The following is a 19,071-nucleotide window of genomic DNA, read 5'->3' on the forward strand; positions in this document are numbered from 1 at the left end:
CACCTGGTCCAACAGGAAGTGCCTGCAGTTTGTGTCCTGGAAGGGGTAGGGCCCCGGCTCTCTGGGCAATGCGTTCCAGATACAGTGGAACAGCATGACAGCATATGCATTCCCTCTCTGACAGGGTGATCTGCAGGATAAGAGAATCGTGTCACCTCTGCATCATTCTGATGGCTCCGTGGTGGCCTGCGAGACCATGGTTCAGGAGCTCCTCAGCCTCTCGGATAGGCCCCCCCATTCATCTGCTGCTGGGCCCAGCTCACCTTCCATTGCAGCAGGGAGGCAGGGTCATTCACCACAGTCCACAGAGGTTAGCCCTTGCAGTGTGGTTCCTGAGCAAGTCGCACTGAAGCATCAGAGCCTGTCGCAGGCTAACTTAGACATCATTCAGAATGCTAGAAGGCAGTACAAGAGTAAATGGACTAGGTTCTGTCACTAGGCGGACTCTAAGGAGATTGACCCCCCTCCCCCTTACTTGCATGTTGGATGATGTGCTTTCCTTCTTCTCACACCTTGCACACTCAGGGGTGTAAATAGACACATGCTGCACCTACCTGGCGGACATAGGATCCTGCAGGAACTCTGAGGAGGAAGTATGGAAGTCTTTTCTTCCTCCAACCCAGTGGTTAAAAGACATTGGCGGGCCTCACCAGGCTCTACCTGTCCATCAAGAAACCACACCCAGTGTGGGACCTCAATGTAGTGTTGGGCACCCTGGCGCAGAAACCTTTCGAACCAATGGCATCTGCAGACATCCATCTTGTCGCCATTAAAACAGCCCTGTTGATGGGGTCTTGTCTGCGCATAGCATCAGCAAGGTCCAGGCACTGGTGGCTTCAGAACCCTACACTACTTTTCACAGAGATAAGGTGGTCCTGAGAACACACCACGCATTCCTACCTAAAGTAGTCTCTTCCTTTCATCTAAATGATAGTGTTACCTACTGTCTTTGCTGATCCCAAGGACGATGCTCAAAGGGTCTTGCACTGTCTGGATGTCAGACGCGCTCTGAATTTCTATCTGGACAGGACCAAGATCTTCCGCAAGTTGGACGCTCTTTGTCACCTTCGGTGGTCAAGACCCGGGTATCAGGCATCCAAGGCTTCTATAGCAGGGTGGATGGTTTAGACCATCAAGGAGGCTTATGAGGGGCAGCACAAACCACTTCCAGCAAACATGCATGCTCACGCTGTCAGCAGGGCAGCCACCTTCGGACTTCTGCAAGCACCACTGTTTGGATGCCGGCTCAAGGTCAGACGTGGCTTTCGGACAGGCGGTTCTGATGAACTTGTTTTCTTAAGGAGGGTCACCTCTCCACCCTGGGGCTACATTCAGTTGTAATCACCCATGCATTATGGAGGAAAGGGGACTTGACGCAGGAGTAATTATACGTTACTACCGTAGTGACTAACATACTGCTTGTCCATAGTCCCCTTTCCTCCATACGTCCCACCATCCTCCCCCCTAATAAAACTGGTGTCATTAGGCAATGGTAATATTGTCGATGCATCCATGGGGACTGAGGAGTGACGCCGGTGGGCGGAGTGAGGGGAGCGCCTCTAAATTTAAAGGGGAAGAAGATTTTTTTTCTGGTGAAAAAGGTACCGTACCCGTCCCTAGCGAGCGACGCCCAGACAGTATGGAGGAAAGGACACTATGTACTAGGAGTACGTTAGTCACTACGGTGAGTAACTTATAATTAATCAGTACACCTTAGATGGGAGCTCTGGCACTTGTAAAACAATGATTTGAGCTAAGGCTAGGAAGTTGTCACTGTTGCACATTCGATATAGATAACTCTGAAACTCTCAATACATCTAGCCTTTGACTGCCATCAATGCTGCACTTCCATCTGTTACACTATCGCTGGATTTTTTTGGGGCTCTTACTCTGATGTTTTTTTTCCCAGGATGAAAGTGTGATCAGCCTGGGCCAGGAGCTGTCTCAGAAGCTAGGCCTGAGAGTGCGCAAGGCATACAAGAGACCCATGGTAAGAAGTGCACATGCAAGAACACAGGTGCACCTATGCATGTTTGGTAGGATGGTTTGTAGATAGGAGTAAGTGCAGAACAAGGATTGCATGTCGGCTTGGGAGCACATAGGACGTGTGATAACATATCACCATGGATGCTTGTGGGAGTGGAGGCGTTATGGGTGGGTATGGTTACATAGGAAGCAGGTTTGTGAATGGCATGGCTTGAAGGGTTAGGAGTGTCTATGAAAGGCAGAGTAAATGCATAAGAGAATGGAGTATGGATGGCATGGGTGCACATGTGGGTGGAGCGCTTGTGTATGGGGGCATGTGAGTGTATTGGAGAAGCTGTCCTGTCCCAACTTAACATAAAAAAAGATAGTGATGGCCTTAGAAGAAGGTGTCTCTACATATTGTAGATGAACCGAGTCCCCATGTGAGGGCAGGGATCAAATATGTGAGAAACCAAAGAGTGTTTCACTTGCTAGTCCCCGGGGATCGATCTCTCTCTCTCTCAGGTGGTCAGGGCACTGCCATCCCCTTTAGATCCTGACCATTGCGGTGGACCAGTGCGGGAGGGTCACCTGGTTGGGGTGGGTCTTCAGGGAGTTGGGGGTGAGGCAGCCAATGGTGAGACGCAGTTCCCCTACCCTTTCGCGTACCCATACCCCATCCTATTTTATAGGATTCTCAATTCTCAACTCCCTCCCCCACCCCCTCTTTCTACACAAACACTGGGCCGAGGTAAAGGGAGACTGAGGGTAGAAAGGCTAGCACTTACATATCTCATTGGACATATCCCTCTAATCAGGCCAGGTAAAGTCAGTCATACATCCGATACCCATTAGCTCTCCCTAAACGGACAAAAGGCGGAACATAGAGACACACTCTGTGCAAGGTGGAACACGAGAAGGAGCATATATTCTGGGAGCAAAGTCGAATCCACTAGAGCAGGACACCCAATCGAGGGACTAGAGTAAAGGGTAGAGAAACCCTTAAATTCCCTGCAGGAGGTTGTTGCCTCAGTGGAAGATGAAAAGGAGATGCAGAGAAAGCCAAATTGCAGACAGGAAAAAGCCTGCATTGTGTTTCAAAGATGCCAGCTACCCTCCCGGGTGAACGACATGAGGAGGCGAGGCCAAGCCTGTGGTATCAACCATGACTTGTGATTCAAAGATGCAGAGACAAGAAAGGAATGTGCACAACTGGTGAGTTACTGAAAGACATGAAAGGTCGGTTTGTGTAAAGGGAAGATTAAAGCTGCAGCAGTGAATCTCACAATTGAAGGTTGCACACATGCTGATGCATCAAAAGAAGAAAAAAAAACAGTGAAGATCTTTTAAGTTGCTGATAACTGTGGAGCCAGTGATGTTGAGTAGGCACTCCAAAGGCAATACAGACTCGCTGTCCGCACCAAGAAGAGAGTCCACATTTAATCCCGCATCTGTGCAGCATCTAACAACTCGGCCAAACTTTTTAAAATCTGCAAGGAGCTGGCCAACCCTGCTGCAGTCTCCACCCCTCCTCTCGCCTTCAGGCTCTTTGCAATTCCCTTGCCTCTCACTTTAATTATAAAACATAGTACATCTTGTCCACCCTCTCCTCTGCTCCCCCTCCCCTCCCCTCTCCTTCTCTGAGTGCTCAACTTCCCTAAGATACCCCCTCTCCCTCTTTCTTCTCCTGTTTTCTCCCCTGATGAGGTCACTAGACAAGTCCGATCTATGAAAGCCTTATCAAAACAGGTCCATCTCTGTTCCTCTAAAACCATTAAGGACCACATTGATACCCTTTCTCTGGCCCTTGCCGATTTCTGCAACCTCTCCTTTGTCTCTGGATCTTTCCTCTCCCCTCTGAAGCACTCCCTTGTGCATTCTCTCCTCAAGAAACCCACAGCTGTTCCCTCTTGTCTGGCTAACTATTGCCCCATTTCCATTACTCCCGTTTTGGGTAAGCTCCTTGAAAAGCTGGCCATCTGTGGCTGACTTCCATCTCCCTCTCTACCTGCAGCGTTCCCCAGGGGTCTAACATTTCACCCTGGCTTTTCAACCAATACCTGGCAACTCTCTCTACTGCATTTCCTTTTCTGCTCAAACTTCCAGTGCTATGCTGATGACACCCAACAAATGTTCAGGCTTCCTTCAGCCACCTCCCTTCCTTCCCCCATCTCTGACTGCCTAGTCGCTATTCAAAATTGGTGTGCCACCAGCAATCTTTATCCATCCTCCCCCTCACTCTCTGGCTTGTCTCCCTTGGCCCTCCTCCTACCCCTACTTGCGAGGCTAAGAACCTTGGGGTCATCTTTCCTTCTCCGCATACATCTCCGATGTCTCAAGAAAATCAAACTTTTTACTGCACCTCCTTGGAGGTACCCTGCCTTTCCCCTCCTTCCCCCAAAAGCTCACTGTCTCCCAAGCTCTGGTTCTCTCTAGGCTGGACTATTGTAACAGCCGCTTTCTAAATCTACCTGCCTCCACTCTCTGCCCTTTACATCTAATACAGAACAGGACTGTGAGACTTGTCCTTGGCCTCAAGCCCTGGGATTGTATCTTTCCAGCCCCGAAATCCCTTCACTGGCTCCCAGTGGAGCAAGGATTACATTTAAAACCCTCTGCATTGTCCACAAAGCTTTCTTGGACCTGGGTCCAAAATAACTTCAACTATCCCTCTTTAAATACCTCCCCTCTCGAGCCCTTCGCTCCTCTACTTCTAACTCCTTCAGGGTCAATCGTTTTTCAAAGAAACGAGCTGGGGGTAGATATGTCTTCGGCTGGGGCCTCCCTTTGGAACGGTATTCGTCGTTTTGACCGAACCTAATGGTGCGCATGAACCATTAGATCTAGAAATGCTACCACCAAAGGTTCGAAAACCAAAAGTTTGATCCTTTGGTAGCATTGTAAAAAAAAGCAGGGGTTTTGGGTTACACCCCCGCAACTTTCCGTTTAAAAAAAAAAAAAAAAAGGACCCTGCGGTGGCGGTTCCCGATCACGGAAGTGAAAGGGAACTGGCGCGCAGGAACCCAGGGTGATGAAGGTAAGTGGGGTTTGTTTGTTGGGGGTGTGGGTGGAGGGTGTGTGGGTGTGAGTATGTATGTGTGTTCACATGAGAGAGGTGCAAACTTTTGGTACTTCGCACCTTTCTCATGCGAACGTTCCGGCTGTGGCAAATTCAGCCGTGGTTGGATCACTTAGATCCTTTGGAACAGCCTCCTTGCCACCTTGAAACTTGAAGAGAACCATCTCTGGTTCCGGAAGTACCTCAAGGCCTTCCTCTTCACTTCCTCCTTTGCTTCTCTTCTCCCCTGCTGATCTGTTTTCACTCTCAGCACCGTGCACCTGGCCATCCTCTGTCATTCGGGCCCAGGTACCTGCTCATCCTGCCACCCTCCTGCACTGCCTCCGGGCCACCCATTGCACTGGGAACTGTATCTGTACCCATACAGTCCCCCTCCCACTTTATTTCTGCACTTACCAGATATACCCGATCTGACTAATTTAGCACTTGCCACTTGCTGGCTGCACTACCACTGCTTATCACCTTTATTTATTTTTACTTATTTATTCTTTTCTCTCCTCTGTGTCCGCACTTTCAATTTCTCCCTGCCCCCCATGCACTTTCCCCATTTTCCCTTTTACATGCACTTGCACGTTCTCAATGTCACTGGGCCTAGTAAGGTCGTTTTTTTTCTTCTCCCTTGTTCCCTTCCCTTTGGTCGCGCTCTGAAACACTTGTGTATGAGCGCGATACAAATAAAATATAATTTCATTTTAAGTGAAAGGGTGAATGCTTGAAGAGGAAGATTTCTTTTGAACTTTTGTGCTTGTGGTTTGGAACTATCAAGACTAAGAGACACTGGGCAAATAACATAACTGGAGAGCAGAAGTGAAAGTCGAAGTGGTCCTGCGTAGTCTATAGTAAAAGCCTTGCACATTCGAAAGTCTTCAATGTCAGTGAAAGATCTGAGCCTGACTGAGGGAGACCTGGAATATGAAATAAGTTGGGGGAAGAGACCCCCCTATGTGAATAAAGCTTGGGGAAGGAACCCCTGCAAGTGCTGTGATTGCGAGGTCCGAGCTTGGCTGAGGGAGATCTACGTGAACTATTGTTGCCTTGACAGATCTGAGCCCGACCGAGGGAAACCTACATGAACTTTTGTTGAACTGTTAAAGAACTTTTGAAAAGCTGGAATAAGTGACTTTAACGTGGAAGGCCAAGCGGGCCTCGACCCCTGTTTTGAACTGCCTTTCTTTGATAACCTGAGCCAGAGTGTGTCACCCTGCTTACGGGGGCCGCCTTACTCCATGCTGTCCATCGTGGGAAGGAGAGCTGATTTATCCACCTTGATCCTTTGTTTTAACACTGACTTTCCTTTGCGTACACATTCCCCTTTTCACACATTATGTATAAGAGATGGGGCAGGCATTAGGTTTTATTAGAATAGGCCATTTTGATTTGACTAAGACTGACTAGCACTGTGTTTTCTTATTTGATGATAGAGACTACTCCCATCAAAGCAATAAGGCAGGCTAGGAGTATTTCCAAACCCCAATAATTTAATAAAGGTTTTTAAACTTGTATCTCTTGTCAGTGTCATGCTTGTGATACCATGCCTCCCTTACAGCATGTATTGGGAGGATTGTGAGTGAGCATGGCTAGACATAAAATAGAATGGTTCGCAAATGGCTGTGGATCTTGTGTTGCCAGGAAGGATCATGGAGTCTGGTCATGCATGTGACAGGATGGATCGCAGCTCAACAGTGTGCATGTGATAGAGGGTTTCTGAATGGACATGTGTTTGGGAGAGTTCATAGATGGGTGCATGTGTGAAAGGAGGATGGTGAGGGGGTCCTGGATGGCACTGATGTAGGATGGAAATTGACACATTCTAGAGAAGGTATTGCAAATGGATGCACTTGTGAGGAATATTGTTGATGGGCACTAATTAATGCGGTATGAGGGGGTTTAACATCAGCATTGCTGTGCACATGTTAGAAAAGAGTTTCCAGATGGACGTAATTGTGTATTTGCACACAGATGTGTAGAGATCATGATTGAAAGAACAATGGATATGCAAGTCGCAAGGTAGCAGGTGGGCATATGGATAAAAGAGAAAGGAAACTCATTGTGTGTGGGGGGGTGTACTTGTGTGTGTGTTTTGTGGGGTGATGGATGGGCACAAATCAAAGTTGGGGAGGGTGATTTATTTGCTAGGATTAGAGCAAATGCAAATTGTACTTGCAGATGGATGAATGCCAGGCATACTGGTGTATATTTAAGAAATGGGACCGTCACTGCAAATGGTATTCATATAGTTCTGGATTCTTAGTTTCATAGAAAGTTCTGTAAATGAACGTGGGCCAAGTGTGAGTGGAGGGATCACGGATGGGCATGGGGATCATGAGCAAGGAATCATCCGATGGATGCCCGTTTGGGATGGGTGGACGTATCTCCACGTGTATTTGGAAGGAATGCTGAAAGACGTTAGCACACCTGGAAGTTAGAATAGAGTCGGTGCAAGTAGGAGTCTGGCTATTGCTTTCTTCTTTTTTCTTGGCCTCTTTTTGACTCCTACCATTTTGTGTGGGCGGGGGTTCTCGCTTTTGTTTTTCTTTTCCAGCCGGACTTGGAGAGCTACAACGCACTCAGCAATGGCACAACAAATGTCTCATCTAATCAGGTAAGTGCACCCAGCTGCATGTCTATTTTGTTAAGACCACAGTGAATTGTCTCATCAGATAATGGCTCCCAACGGCTTGTTTATTCAGGTGAGGCCACCAACAGACTGGTATCGGAGACGACCACCTAGAGCAATGCCATAAAGTGGGGATGCTAAATGACTCCTCTAGTTGTGCAAAGCACTGCTTAACACACATATTGTGCTGTAGCTAGCACGCTGAAATGTGTCTCCTGCTTTGCCTAGTGTCTGCTCAAGCCTTTTCCCTTTTCTCTATTACTTTGTCTTTCAATTGCTTCATCTCCCTCATTAACCATCCTGCCCCACTGTTTTTAGCCCCCTTTCAAATCACCTTATAAAGTCTTTTTCTGTTTATTGCAGATGATGTCAAACGGTCTTGGATCCATTGATGATATTGAAATAGGTAAAGCCTGTGTTACCTTCAGAATTTGATTTGATACAGAGTGTACCTCATTGGGTGTGTGACCCAATCATTTATCTGGGGATATTTGGTCATTACTTCCATTGTTGGATACAGAGACTGTTGCCTCTGTGAATGAAATGTCAAGGTATGAGCAAAGGAAACGCAGTGCCATTTCTAGGTTTAGATGGAGGTTCTGGAAAATGAACAGTGATACATGATTAGAAGCCGAGACCTGCAGAGCTTCCTTGGCTCTAGAGATTGTCACAAAGATGGATATTTAATCACCAGGGATGAATAGACCCAGGATTGACGAAGGAGCAAAGAGCTTGTCTTTTCTAAGGCTGGCTAGGTTCAGCAGACTGGTGCACTTCGTGCATGCTGGTTTATTTGTATGAAGGCTCAGGGGTTAGGGCTTGGCCCAGGAATGCTCCATGAGAATCCTTTATCATGTGTGGGAACAGTGCGGGCCAGGCTACACCTAAATGTGACGGTGGAAGGTGTAAAGATGAAGCCAAGAATAAGCAGTACATATGTAAACCGAGAGACAAATGAAATTAATGTGAGTACAAGTACAGGTTAGTACAAGAAATGATGGTGATGAACGGGCATAATCGTAGCTGTGCTAATACTACTCCATAAACCAGATGGGCAGAATCCAGATGACTGCTGTTAAAATTGTGTATACCTTGTTACTATATGGAAGGCAAGTTCTAAGATGACTCTTATGGTTTGCAGAAAAATAACAAGATGAAGTCGAGAACACACTGTCTTCACTTAAAATCCCAACAGAATTCGAACTCTGAGATAACGTAGTCCAGGCATTTGTAGAATGGAGGCAAAGGTCTGAGGGACAAAACGGCCTGATTTGCAAATGGTCTTTCCCCTTTATGTAATGGCTTTGCAGGTGAAGAATGATGGTCTGGAGGGTTGCCCAGAGCAATTGCCAGAGGTTTAAGGTTAATTCTAAACCTTCCAACTACCACCTCTTTGTTTTTAATGAGGGACAAAACGGCCTGAAACAGGAGACCCGCAAACAGAGAACATTATTAGTAGTTTTACAGGCCTAAAACAAGGAGGGGGACAGTATACCCTTAAATAAAGTACACAATCAAATGACATGCTCACAGGAAAAGGCAGTGAAGGGTCTGTATAGAATCACTAGCAATATGGCACAGGCCTGGTTGGATGTCCATGCATCACAATCAATGCACATGATAGCAAATTTACTGGGAGTACTAGCTGGGGTTTGAAAGCAAAAAGGCTGCAAATTAAATTCACGTGAATCGAAATTAAAAACCTAAAGATAGATGTTGGTTTGGATATAACTAATGCACCGCGCTAGTACCATTGACAGGTTGTGTATATAAAAACCAGAGTGTAAATATTCAAATAGAAATAAAAGAAGGTTCAATCCAGAATAAATGTTTTAATAAAGTCCGAATTCAGCCGACACGTGTTTCGACTAGATCGTCGTTCTCAAGGCTGACAATACGGTTGAAAATAATAGAGCAATTTAAAGCAACAATTTTCCATCACATAGACGATACAAATGTGTATTAATGTTTAAGATACATGAATCAGCATTGTTTAAAAAACATAAAAGTTGCACATACCCAAGTTGTAATCAACAGGACAGGCTGAGTGAAGGTGGAACAGAAGAAGACAATATAAAAAACATTTTTGATATTGAGTTGTGTTAGCTACATTTGCACATTTTGACAACACTGATGTGATTAGACGATAGATGTTGACTGTGGTGTTGGGGAGGTTTTCCCACAGCCTCCTGGGGAGGGGTGTGAAGATACCTACCCGTTATATTAAGCAATGCGTCTTGCTGGCGTTGCGTACCTGGTTTTCCTAAGGGAGGTGTGGTTGTCGCCAGACTGTCTTGAGTCGTACAAGTAGTGTAACGCGTGAAACCAACCCAGGACCCAACAGGGTGCAACTGGAGTGTCCTGAATCAGCTCCCCACTCCTTGGGACAGCTCTTGCAGGATTTACGTGGCGCAGGAACAGTGCAAACACTGACTGGGAAGGCCAGATGGTGTCTTTCGGTTCGAACCTCCAAGCAGATAGTGGGTGACAGCTGGACTTCAGACGAAGGAGTAGTCCGGTTGGTGTCCCCTCCGACAAGCAGGCTACCCAGCAAGAGTCCTAAGACTGGATAGGGATGACGAGGTGTATTGCTCGCCCAGAGTGCACTGACAGTCATTAATCACCAGCGCAATTGCAGAGCCAATACTTTAAACGCAGGTAGACGACGCAATGACTTACAACTACACGCACGTTTAGAAAATAATGAGCACTTATACGGCTATTTATTCAAAGCTTGGAAGCAACAAGTGATAACACAGAATGAAATCACAGAAAAGACAGAGAATTTAAAAGAAAATACATCACCGTGGGCGTAACTGAATCCCTCATCCCGCCAGAAGCGGCTGGAAGACCCTGATAACAGCCAGGCCGAGAGCACAACAGCCCACAGGTATGCCGGACAAAGGCGTCCCCCTTCCGACTAAGGTCTTTGTACTTGTCCCGTCTGACCGTTGAGGGGTTCCGCATATATGCACTCCTCAAAAAGGGGTGGTAATTTCTCGAACCTTCTGGCAATGCACTTGCGCATTGATGGGTAACCGTTGGTTGCCAGCTGGGTCAACCGACAGTAACCTCAAGGAGCAAAGCACTTCCCTCCTCTCCTAAGAACAAACGCCACGGAAAACAGTCCCATAACTCATAACAAGACATAACAAAACCAGCTTTCCCAGCAGAATGTCCTTAACTGCATACCAGGTTTGGGAAGCATGTTTTCTTCAGCAAAGTAAATTCAGCCCTCAGCAAAGGAAGTACAGCTTTTCACTGAGGCATGGAGTAAATATCCATTATGGCTCTGAGTGCCCCCAGAATACACTGCGCACCAGCGCCATGTTTTAGCTCAAGCATAACACAAGCAATGGACAAAAGGCAAAGTGAAGGCATAGGAAGGAAAGGAAAGGAAAGGAAAGAGAGACAAAAGGACAGAGCTTACAAAGGAGGAGGGATAGCAGAGCAAAAGAAAACCGGGGCAACCGGGCAGGACCTAAGGGGGGAAACGGCAGGGAGACCTACTGGAAGAAAGGGACCAAGGCAAGGCAAGGAGTAACAAGGAACCAGGGCACACAGCAAGGAACTCTGGGCAGAGCGCTAGACAAAGGCACAAGGATTCTGGAGCGCAACAAGGAGGAAGGAAATCAACCTCGTTAAGGCCCGAAGATGCTGGGCACTACGGGGGAATAAATAGCGCCGGCACCAGAACGAGGCTTGGACCGCAAGCCATCGTTGCCAAGCGCTAACAACACTGTGCATGCGCGGAGCGATGAGCAGGGCAGCCCGCACATGCGTGATGCGTCCAGCATGGCTGCGCCCACGGTATGCCTCGACCCCGAGAAGCGGAGCAGAGGGTAACACCAGGGCCGGTAGAGGTGCCATACCCCAGCTGGAAAGCGGAAGCACCGAGAGGGACGGGAAGGAAGACCACTGAATGCAAGGATTCTGGGGTGTGAGGCAGCCCGCAGGGCAGGCAATGTGACACGTTATGAGGTAAAAAGCTATCCACCAAGTCAGACCAAACTCTCTTAAAGGTTGTGCTGAGATGGATTTTCCGAACTAGCCCTGTAGGAGGGTTCTGGGATGCCACTATAGAGGATGAGGTAACTGACACATAGCTCTAGCTAAGCTCTATCAGGGTCAGCGTCAATTAAGCATAAATGCTACTTAAGAAGGATTGAGCGTGGTCTAGTAGTAAAGTTAACCCAACATAGAGTACTCAAATAAGTCAAGCATCACTTTTATTAGACTTTTAAATCTTTAAGCAGACAAAGTAAAAAGTAAGCTCTATCTCAAAAATACCCTATAAACACATTTCTGAGGCTCCTGAAACTGCTTAAATTCACATGCCCTGCATAGGCTTACATACAGTGGTTTGTGCGGAGTGTTAAATCTTGTTTTGCCTCCAAATGGTATTACCGTTACTGCTTCCTAGTCCTGTGGAGTTGCCACATGATTACAAGGGATTTCAAGTGGAGGTAATGCCCCATTTTTCAGTCCATAGGATTCCATGGAGATTTCTGGAGGATGTACTGCCCTCCGATATTCCTGTGCAGTAAATCTATTGGTTTTGGGGGGTAAAGTGGAGGATTTACCTCCAGCAAAGAGCTGCAGGGCAATCCTCCACTTTTCCTGTGAAAAGCATCGGATTTACCACACGGTTACACCGCTGGCGGTAAACCCACCCACAATTATGATATGGCTGTTTAGTAAAAGTGGTGGTAGCGGAATTACTGCCACTTTTTTTCCCCCCACACCACCAACCTTAAAATGAGGTCCATAGTTTAATAATGATATTGATTACTCGACTCTGAAGAAGTGAGGTTTGGACACAAGCGTGACATAGTTTTGGTTATAAACTTTGATTTACCAGTAAAAGGGTTGGAAAAACAATGTATGTCCCTACAGCTAAGGGGAGGGGGGTGGGGTTCCTGCCTGCAAAAAATGTATGGAAAACTTCAGGATGTCAAATAGTCAGTCATTGTCGTGCCCAAAGACGTACTACCAACCCTAACACTATTAACTAAATCTAGTGTGCAAGGATGCTATATTGTCAACTAAAGTGGTGATGAAAAGTTATTTGCCATTGAAAGGTTCCCAGTGTCTCAAGTTGTCAATAAACAAAACAAATGTTACTTTTTCACAATTCAATATTCCAATGACAAAGGATTTACTCCTTTCCCTTCAATTCCTTCTAGTTCTACTTCACATGTTAGGATTGTGTCTCCTCCTTAGGTGGTTTTCTTGACTTTGCAGAATAACACAACAGAAAATATCTTTAGGCCAGTGGAAGTATTTGTTCAGACCCAGGCTACTTCTAGGACTTCACAGGATGCAACACAATGTTCACTCAGCCAGGGGCCTTGTCTCCACTTCCCTGGACTTTCCAAACTCTTCCAATAATACACAACAAAAGTTCCCAGGTATCCTGTGAACACCTTTCCTTTGTTAATAGAGGGGTCATGTCTGGTTCACTCTCCTGCCAAACATACCCCAGGGGAAATATAACTGCCAGTCTCTGCAAATCTCTTCTTTTTATACTCTTAGTTCCCAGATCTCTTGCTTTCTTGAAGGAGCTTCACCTTATTCTGAAACATCCATATGGGTGCAGGTCCAAGACTCACAGTGATGTATTATACTAGCTTGGTGTTCTCTCCTGCCAAGCATATGCTTCTTTCTTGTCTGTCTCATTTGCTCTCAGGGTCCCAGATGCTCTCTTTCTGCTCTTTGCACTTGTTCCCCAGCTTTCCCAGACCTGTAGCGCCTCTTGGTTTTCCTGTGTACTTTTGTGATTGGTTCACTTATCCGGAGCAGCAGGACGTCAGCGCGAGGCTCCGGTATCGTTTGAAGGGCTCGACAGTCACTGCTCTGCTGACTTCAGTGCCTCTCTCGTGATGGCTCTCCTCCATGCCGCAGCTTCCGTCATCCTGAGATGCCCAGAGAGTTGTCTGCAAGCCGTGTCGTTCTTACATCTTTGACTACGCACAGTCCTTCTCCCTTCTCCATGCACAGTGTTCTCCTCTCCCGTTCTGCAGCAGTCGCTTCGCTGTACCTGGCAGTTCAGCTCAGGAGGGTGGATCTCTCTCACCTGGTTTCCGTCCTCTATTTTGTATTGCTTTGGTCCAATCTGGTACAATGGAAAACTAAACCGCTCACAGCATTTCCCTGGAGTGATCTTCATACGCCTAGCCATCTTCTTCTTCCCAGAACTTGCATTAACAGTGCATGGAAGGAAAGTTTGATCATCTTGTGCCTTAGTTGTGTTCATTGTGTTAGGTTGGCTGACTTTACAATAAAAGATATTGGCACTGGTTGTAATGAGGGAAGAAGCGTTTGGCTTTGGCAAAGAGGGAGGGTGTGACAAAGCAGGGGTATCCCGATTTCATGGGGTTGGTCCTCCCTGATCCCATAACGGGCTTCCTCTCTCATGTGATCCTTCCCCTGTGCACCACTGCCAAGTGGATTTTTGTACTGTGGATGTACTGCTTTGGCCCCATGGTAAGGCCTTATCTTAGGGGAGAAGGGACGACTTCCACAGATTTGTCACAATTATTAAAATGTAACAATATTCCAAAAAATCTTGACCACACGTTAAGCAGTATGGTGACCAGGAATGAGAGTCTGACCAGGATTGTAAGGTTTTGGGTATAAACTTTTATTTTATACAAAATAGTAATCCTATCTATCCTAAAACTAGAGGTGGCTTCCCTACCACAGCAAAACTAAACCTTTGGTCAGTCAGGAAGTCTTTTGTGTCCAAATAAAGAAATGTATCCATCCTGGTCCAAACGTCTTTTCTAGTCCTACCACTTAAAACACAAAAATCCAAAAACAACATCCCAGGAGGATGTCTCCCTTCTCTGGAGTGTAAATGTCTATGACCAGGAGAATGTCTCGCTTCTCCTGGTTTGTATGTTTGTCTTTAAGGTCCCTCCTTATTAAGTTTCTGCTCGACTAGTTTGTTTTCCTTTGTCACTTCTGGTGGGGGGGAGGGGGGTAAGAGTGTCATCCCTTTTAGTTGGAAAGTGAGAAATGGTGGGAGAAAACAGACTCTTGGGGTGATCCGACATAATGCCGACATGAGAAGCCGCTCGTCAGCGTTGGTAGATCTTCTCCGCTTTAAAAAGGGAAGAAGGAGAAGGTGTTGCATTGTTGCTCTGGAAGATAACTTCCAAAAGATGCTGGTCTCTGCTTATCGGGTCTCTTCGGTTCCTTTTTTCCCAAATTACTAAGCTGAGGTAGAGTTTCTTTCCTAAACCAGGAGAATGACTCCCTTCTCCTGGTTACAAGTCTCCCAAAGTTCAGTTTCACAACCTTCCACAAATCTCAAGGTACTAGGAGAATGGCTCCCTTCTTCCAGTTTACATCCTGTTTTATTGGGGGTTCCTTGAGTTACTACAACTTTAGATTCTCCATCAACTCTTTAAGTACTCTCCACAGACTTTGTATTATATCCTCTTGTAAACCGTCCTTAAACTTGTTCCTACCGGGACAAGGGAGAGCCTCCCTGAGCCCTCCTTGACTCTTCAGAGTTTTGTCAATATTCTGCCTTCACCTGGAAGAGGAAGAGGCTCCCCGAGTCCTTCTTGACACTTCAATACCATAGTCTTATGGAATTGCCCAGGCAGTTGCCTCACAAAATGTTCTGCTTCTTTCTTCTTGTTTCACCTTCTCAAGTTTTCCTGGCCCACTCCTGGATTTATCACTGTTCCCATTACCTTCTCTCGGGGAACTCTTCACTGGTTTCACCAGGAGTGGTGGGTTCCTTCTTTCTTCTTTGGCCGCTTGGCTTCTTGGCCGTTACTGTTGGCGGTCTCTGCTTAGTTTAGACCCCACGGTCTACCCACCACAGATCACGCCACAGTCATGCCACCAATACTGTTCTATCCAGCTACACGACCCTACAGTAGACTAGTGTTGGCAGTCACAGCATAGTTTTTGGACTGAACGGTCCACCCACTACAGGTTATGTGACCACCACACTGACTCTCAGCTTCAGGGTTGTTGGCCTCCCACCGACTGAGGAGACGTTTTCCTCACGTCCCTTGGTTGGTTTTTGTCACTTCACAAGGCTGCCTCTGTGCAACCTTAGAATGCCCTGTTTATAACTCAATAGCTTTTTGGTGGTCTCCCAGCTCGCTGACTTCTCCTTCCGAATGTGGTGCTCCTCCCGGATTTTGCGCTCTGTCCTTCTTTGCTGTTTAGTTTAAGTAGCCAGCACTGCCCCAGCATAACGTTGGTTTGATTGACGATAGTTGGTCGAACACTCTTCGTGTTGACTGCAGCGTTCTTGAGTTCTTCTTCGTCCCCGCACTTATCATAGCGAGCCTGTCTGACACAATCCAATACCACATAGTCTTGGACTTTGGCACACATAAGGAAGGGATGAGTGCTGTTATAACCCTCTCGGGTTGGGAGATAAAGAGGCCATGTCCCAGACTCACGTCCCTGTCCACGGGAGGGGAGTCTCTTCCCATGAGATCCTCCCGCATGTTACCACCCCCAGGGGGACCATTGGTTAGTGGCCTCACCTCCCTAGCCTCATGGAAAGGGGCTCCCCTCTGGGGAGAAGTGACGCCATCTGAATCTGAAGGATCATCGCTGCAGTTTAAAATGACACAATATCCCCCAAGTTGTGTGCACCAGGACGATAAGGTGGAAAAGTGCAGGGTCTGTTAACAGTTCAAGTCAAGTTAAGGAGCAGAGAACGAAGCGCTTAGCCGCATATGTGATGCAGTTAAAATAAAAGTGAGAGTATATTGCTCCAGTGGTGGACTTCGATGCTAAAGAAGATGGCATTAACTTCGAAAGCAAGCAAGTCCACACCTCTGAAGGACGGGCATAGAGTCTTGCCGTGGAGACAACACCTGGCAATACGAAGGCTGCCATCAACGAGTAAAACCAAGCTACTTCAAAGTGGAGCAGCAACATTACGGCTTGCATAAAATCAAAGATGTATGACGCCCATACAAAAACATCTTTGCCCAAGTCAATGCTAAAACAAGGAGGTGACGCGATCGTCTCAAGTCAGCATCAGAACACTCTTCACACTGCTAAGCGGTCCAATGAGTTGAAGTCGAAAATGTCGACTTTGAGTAAAAACATCACTGAAACAACACACTAACACCAGGCATCATCCCATTCAGTAGGGTTGCCTGAAGGGGAGGGAAACCTTTTTAGATACCGTTCAGAGGGAGTTTTTATTTACAGGTCTGATGAAGATGTGGAACAGGAAGTTGAGGGGCCACACATATCCTCCAAGGTTAGGTGCCAAACTACTATGGATAACATGTCTACTTTATGGACTTCTTGGAGAAACATCAGTTAGAGAAAACGGGGTATTTCAGTAGAAAGTACACATACTAAAAAAGTAAAGTTAAAGAAGTCCAGCACAAGGAGGAATAAATAGACCAAAACGATTAGAAGAAGTAATTCTAGAAGATCAGGATATTGAGCCGTAGGTAGGTCTACACTCTTCCTCCCCAGATGTGGTAGAGCCACTCATAACATCTTCTCCCACTGATGATCAGTGTTTGTATAATGACCTATTAATGAGGGCAGTAGAGGACACTGGTTTTATTGTGAATATTCTGCAAGAGGAAATAATTGTAGCACAAGATCTATCCTTTTAAAGGCCCTTGAAAAGAGAAAAACTCCTCCATTACTAAATCCCCTGGCTTAAAATACAAATCTGCTCCCAGTTGACCCCTTGATCAACTGGGAGCAGTTACCAAGTGTGATGCTGGAAATGCATTGGAGGGACAGGGCCGCTGTATCCTTGTCCTTTACTGTCTTTTTATCGTGTGTTCTGTCGTGTTTTCCGCGCAGGAGTTCATGTGGGACTCCTGGCTGTGCAGCTCTCTCTTTTGGTTTGGTGAACAGACCCATGGGATACCCTTATGGCACCCATGGGTGGGTGTAAAACCCTATGCTCCTACTGTGTGTTTTTGGGCACCTGTGTGTGGCCCACAGAGCAGGGTACGGACTGGGGGCAGCTTCCTGCTGAAATGACTGGTGCCCTGAGCGTCCTCCATTTTGGGATGCCCAGGCCCTGTCATTGGAATCAGATTCCTGATGGAGACAAAATGGCCCCCATGGCCTCTTGCCTTCCATCACCTGTTACCTTGATCTTCCTGAAGTCCCTGGAAGCCCTGCCTCTGTCCCTTCCCCCTGACTGGCTGTTGGGTGGAAGTTCCATATATGGTAGTGTGGGGAAGTGCCGACTAGACTGGCTGGAGCCTTCTCAACGACCGTATGTTGTGGGTATGCCTGTGGGTGGGACCTGGGTCAATGGAGTGTGTGACAAATACGCATTCTATGTTGTGGGTGTCTAGTATCTGGTGGTTGACACAATGACTGAGACAGCCCTGCCCGAAACCGGTATGAATGCAGTATGGAGTGTTGAATGGCGCGGTACTTGTCCCAATACGCATAACTTGTTGTGAGTGTCTGGAGAGAAGTGAATGGCCTGAATGCACTGTGTGCCTGATTGGCTGCCTGCCTGCATGAATGCCCTTAGTCGTGATTGGATGCTTGGGTGTGACCCAGCGGAATGAATGGGAGATCAACAGTATATCTGGGGACCTCTCACTGCTAGCAATCATGTTCAGAAGCTGACTTCCACTACGACGAGTAACTGGAGTAACTGAAGCCTGACCTTGAAGTCCCGCTGGACGAGAAGAATTGCTGTTGCTCTCCTTCACAATCTGAAAGCTGCTGTGCCTCCAAGGACTGACCCAGAGAGGACCTGGAAAGGCGCCCTCTTCCCGAGCTACGAGGGACCATCGTGCAACAGCCGATCTTTGCTTAAGCTCCCTGGTAGACAGACCTTTGACAGGCTGCCGACCCGATACTGGGACTGCTGCGGAACTCCAAGGAGAAGCGCTCGGACTGATGTCCGCCACTGTCAACGACCGCCGTCGCCTACTGGAGCCGCCATGCTCCCTTTTGCCTAAGAACTTCATTCGGATCCAAGGATGCTCTCGTCCGCATCGTCGCCGCTGTATCCTGCTGGAGAAGGCCTGACCGTCGACGCGCCGAGGAGCATCCACCGGTGGGTTTCCCGCCACCCAAAGACCACAGAGACGCCGACGACTCAACGCCCTTGCTTGGCCACAGTTCTTCCAACTCTTTGAAGTCCAGAACTATCGACACTGAGGTGCCACGTACGCCTCATCCTTGCAGGACGTTTACGCTTCCCCGTCAACGAGCACCGCTAGGAACAAGGCGGCCACTTCACCGTCGTAGCTCGACCTGTTCTCCGTCAGAAGTTCGATGACCCATGACTCCTGCCTGAAAGGGAGGACACTCAAGAAGGGCCGTCGATTCCCCGACGAGGAACGCTACAACGCCAGGTACTTTGGGGTTGCAGAACTATTGGGAAGTCTAGTGTGAACAATATAAGGACTGGGCTTGTATCTTT

General features: G+C 47.3%; 1 protein-coding gene across 3 annotated transcripts in view; it reads left to right on the top strand.

Moving 5' to 3' along the window:
* ZC3H7B (zinc finger CCCH-type containing 7B) overlaps window positions 1-19,071 on the top strand; it is a 1,285,355-nt gene that overhangs the window by 482,025 nt on the left and 784,259 nt on the right. For all 3 annotated transcript variants that reach the window (XM_069652753.1, XM_069652751.1, XM_069652754.1), the window contains exons 8-10: window positions 1,910-1,990; window positions 7,587-7,646; window positions 8,025-8,067. In XM_069652753.1, the coding sequence (XP_069508854.1) occupies window positions 1,910-1,990; window positions 7,587-7,646; window positions 8,025-8,067 (184 nt within the window). The remainder of the gene's footprint in view (window positions 1-1,909; window positions 1,991-7,586; window positions 7,647-8,024; window positions 8,068-19,071) is intronic.

Source organism: Ambystoma mexicanum, chromosome 3p, assembly GCF_040938575.1.
Source record: "Ambystoma mexicanum isolate Mex_15411 chromosome 3p, UKY_AmexF1_1, whole genome shotgun sequence".
Taxonomy (NCBI): domain Eukaryota; kingdom Metazoa; phylum Chordata; class Amphibia; order Caudata; family Ambystomatidae; genus Ambystoma; species Ambystoma mexicanum.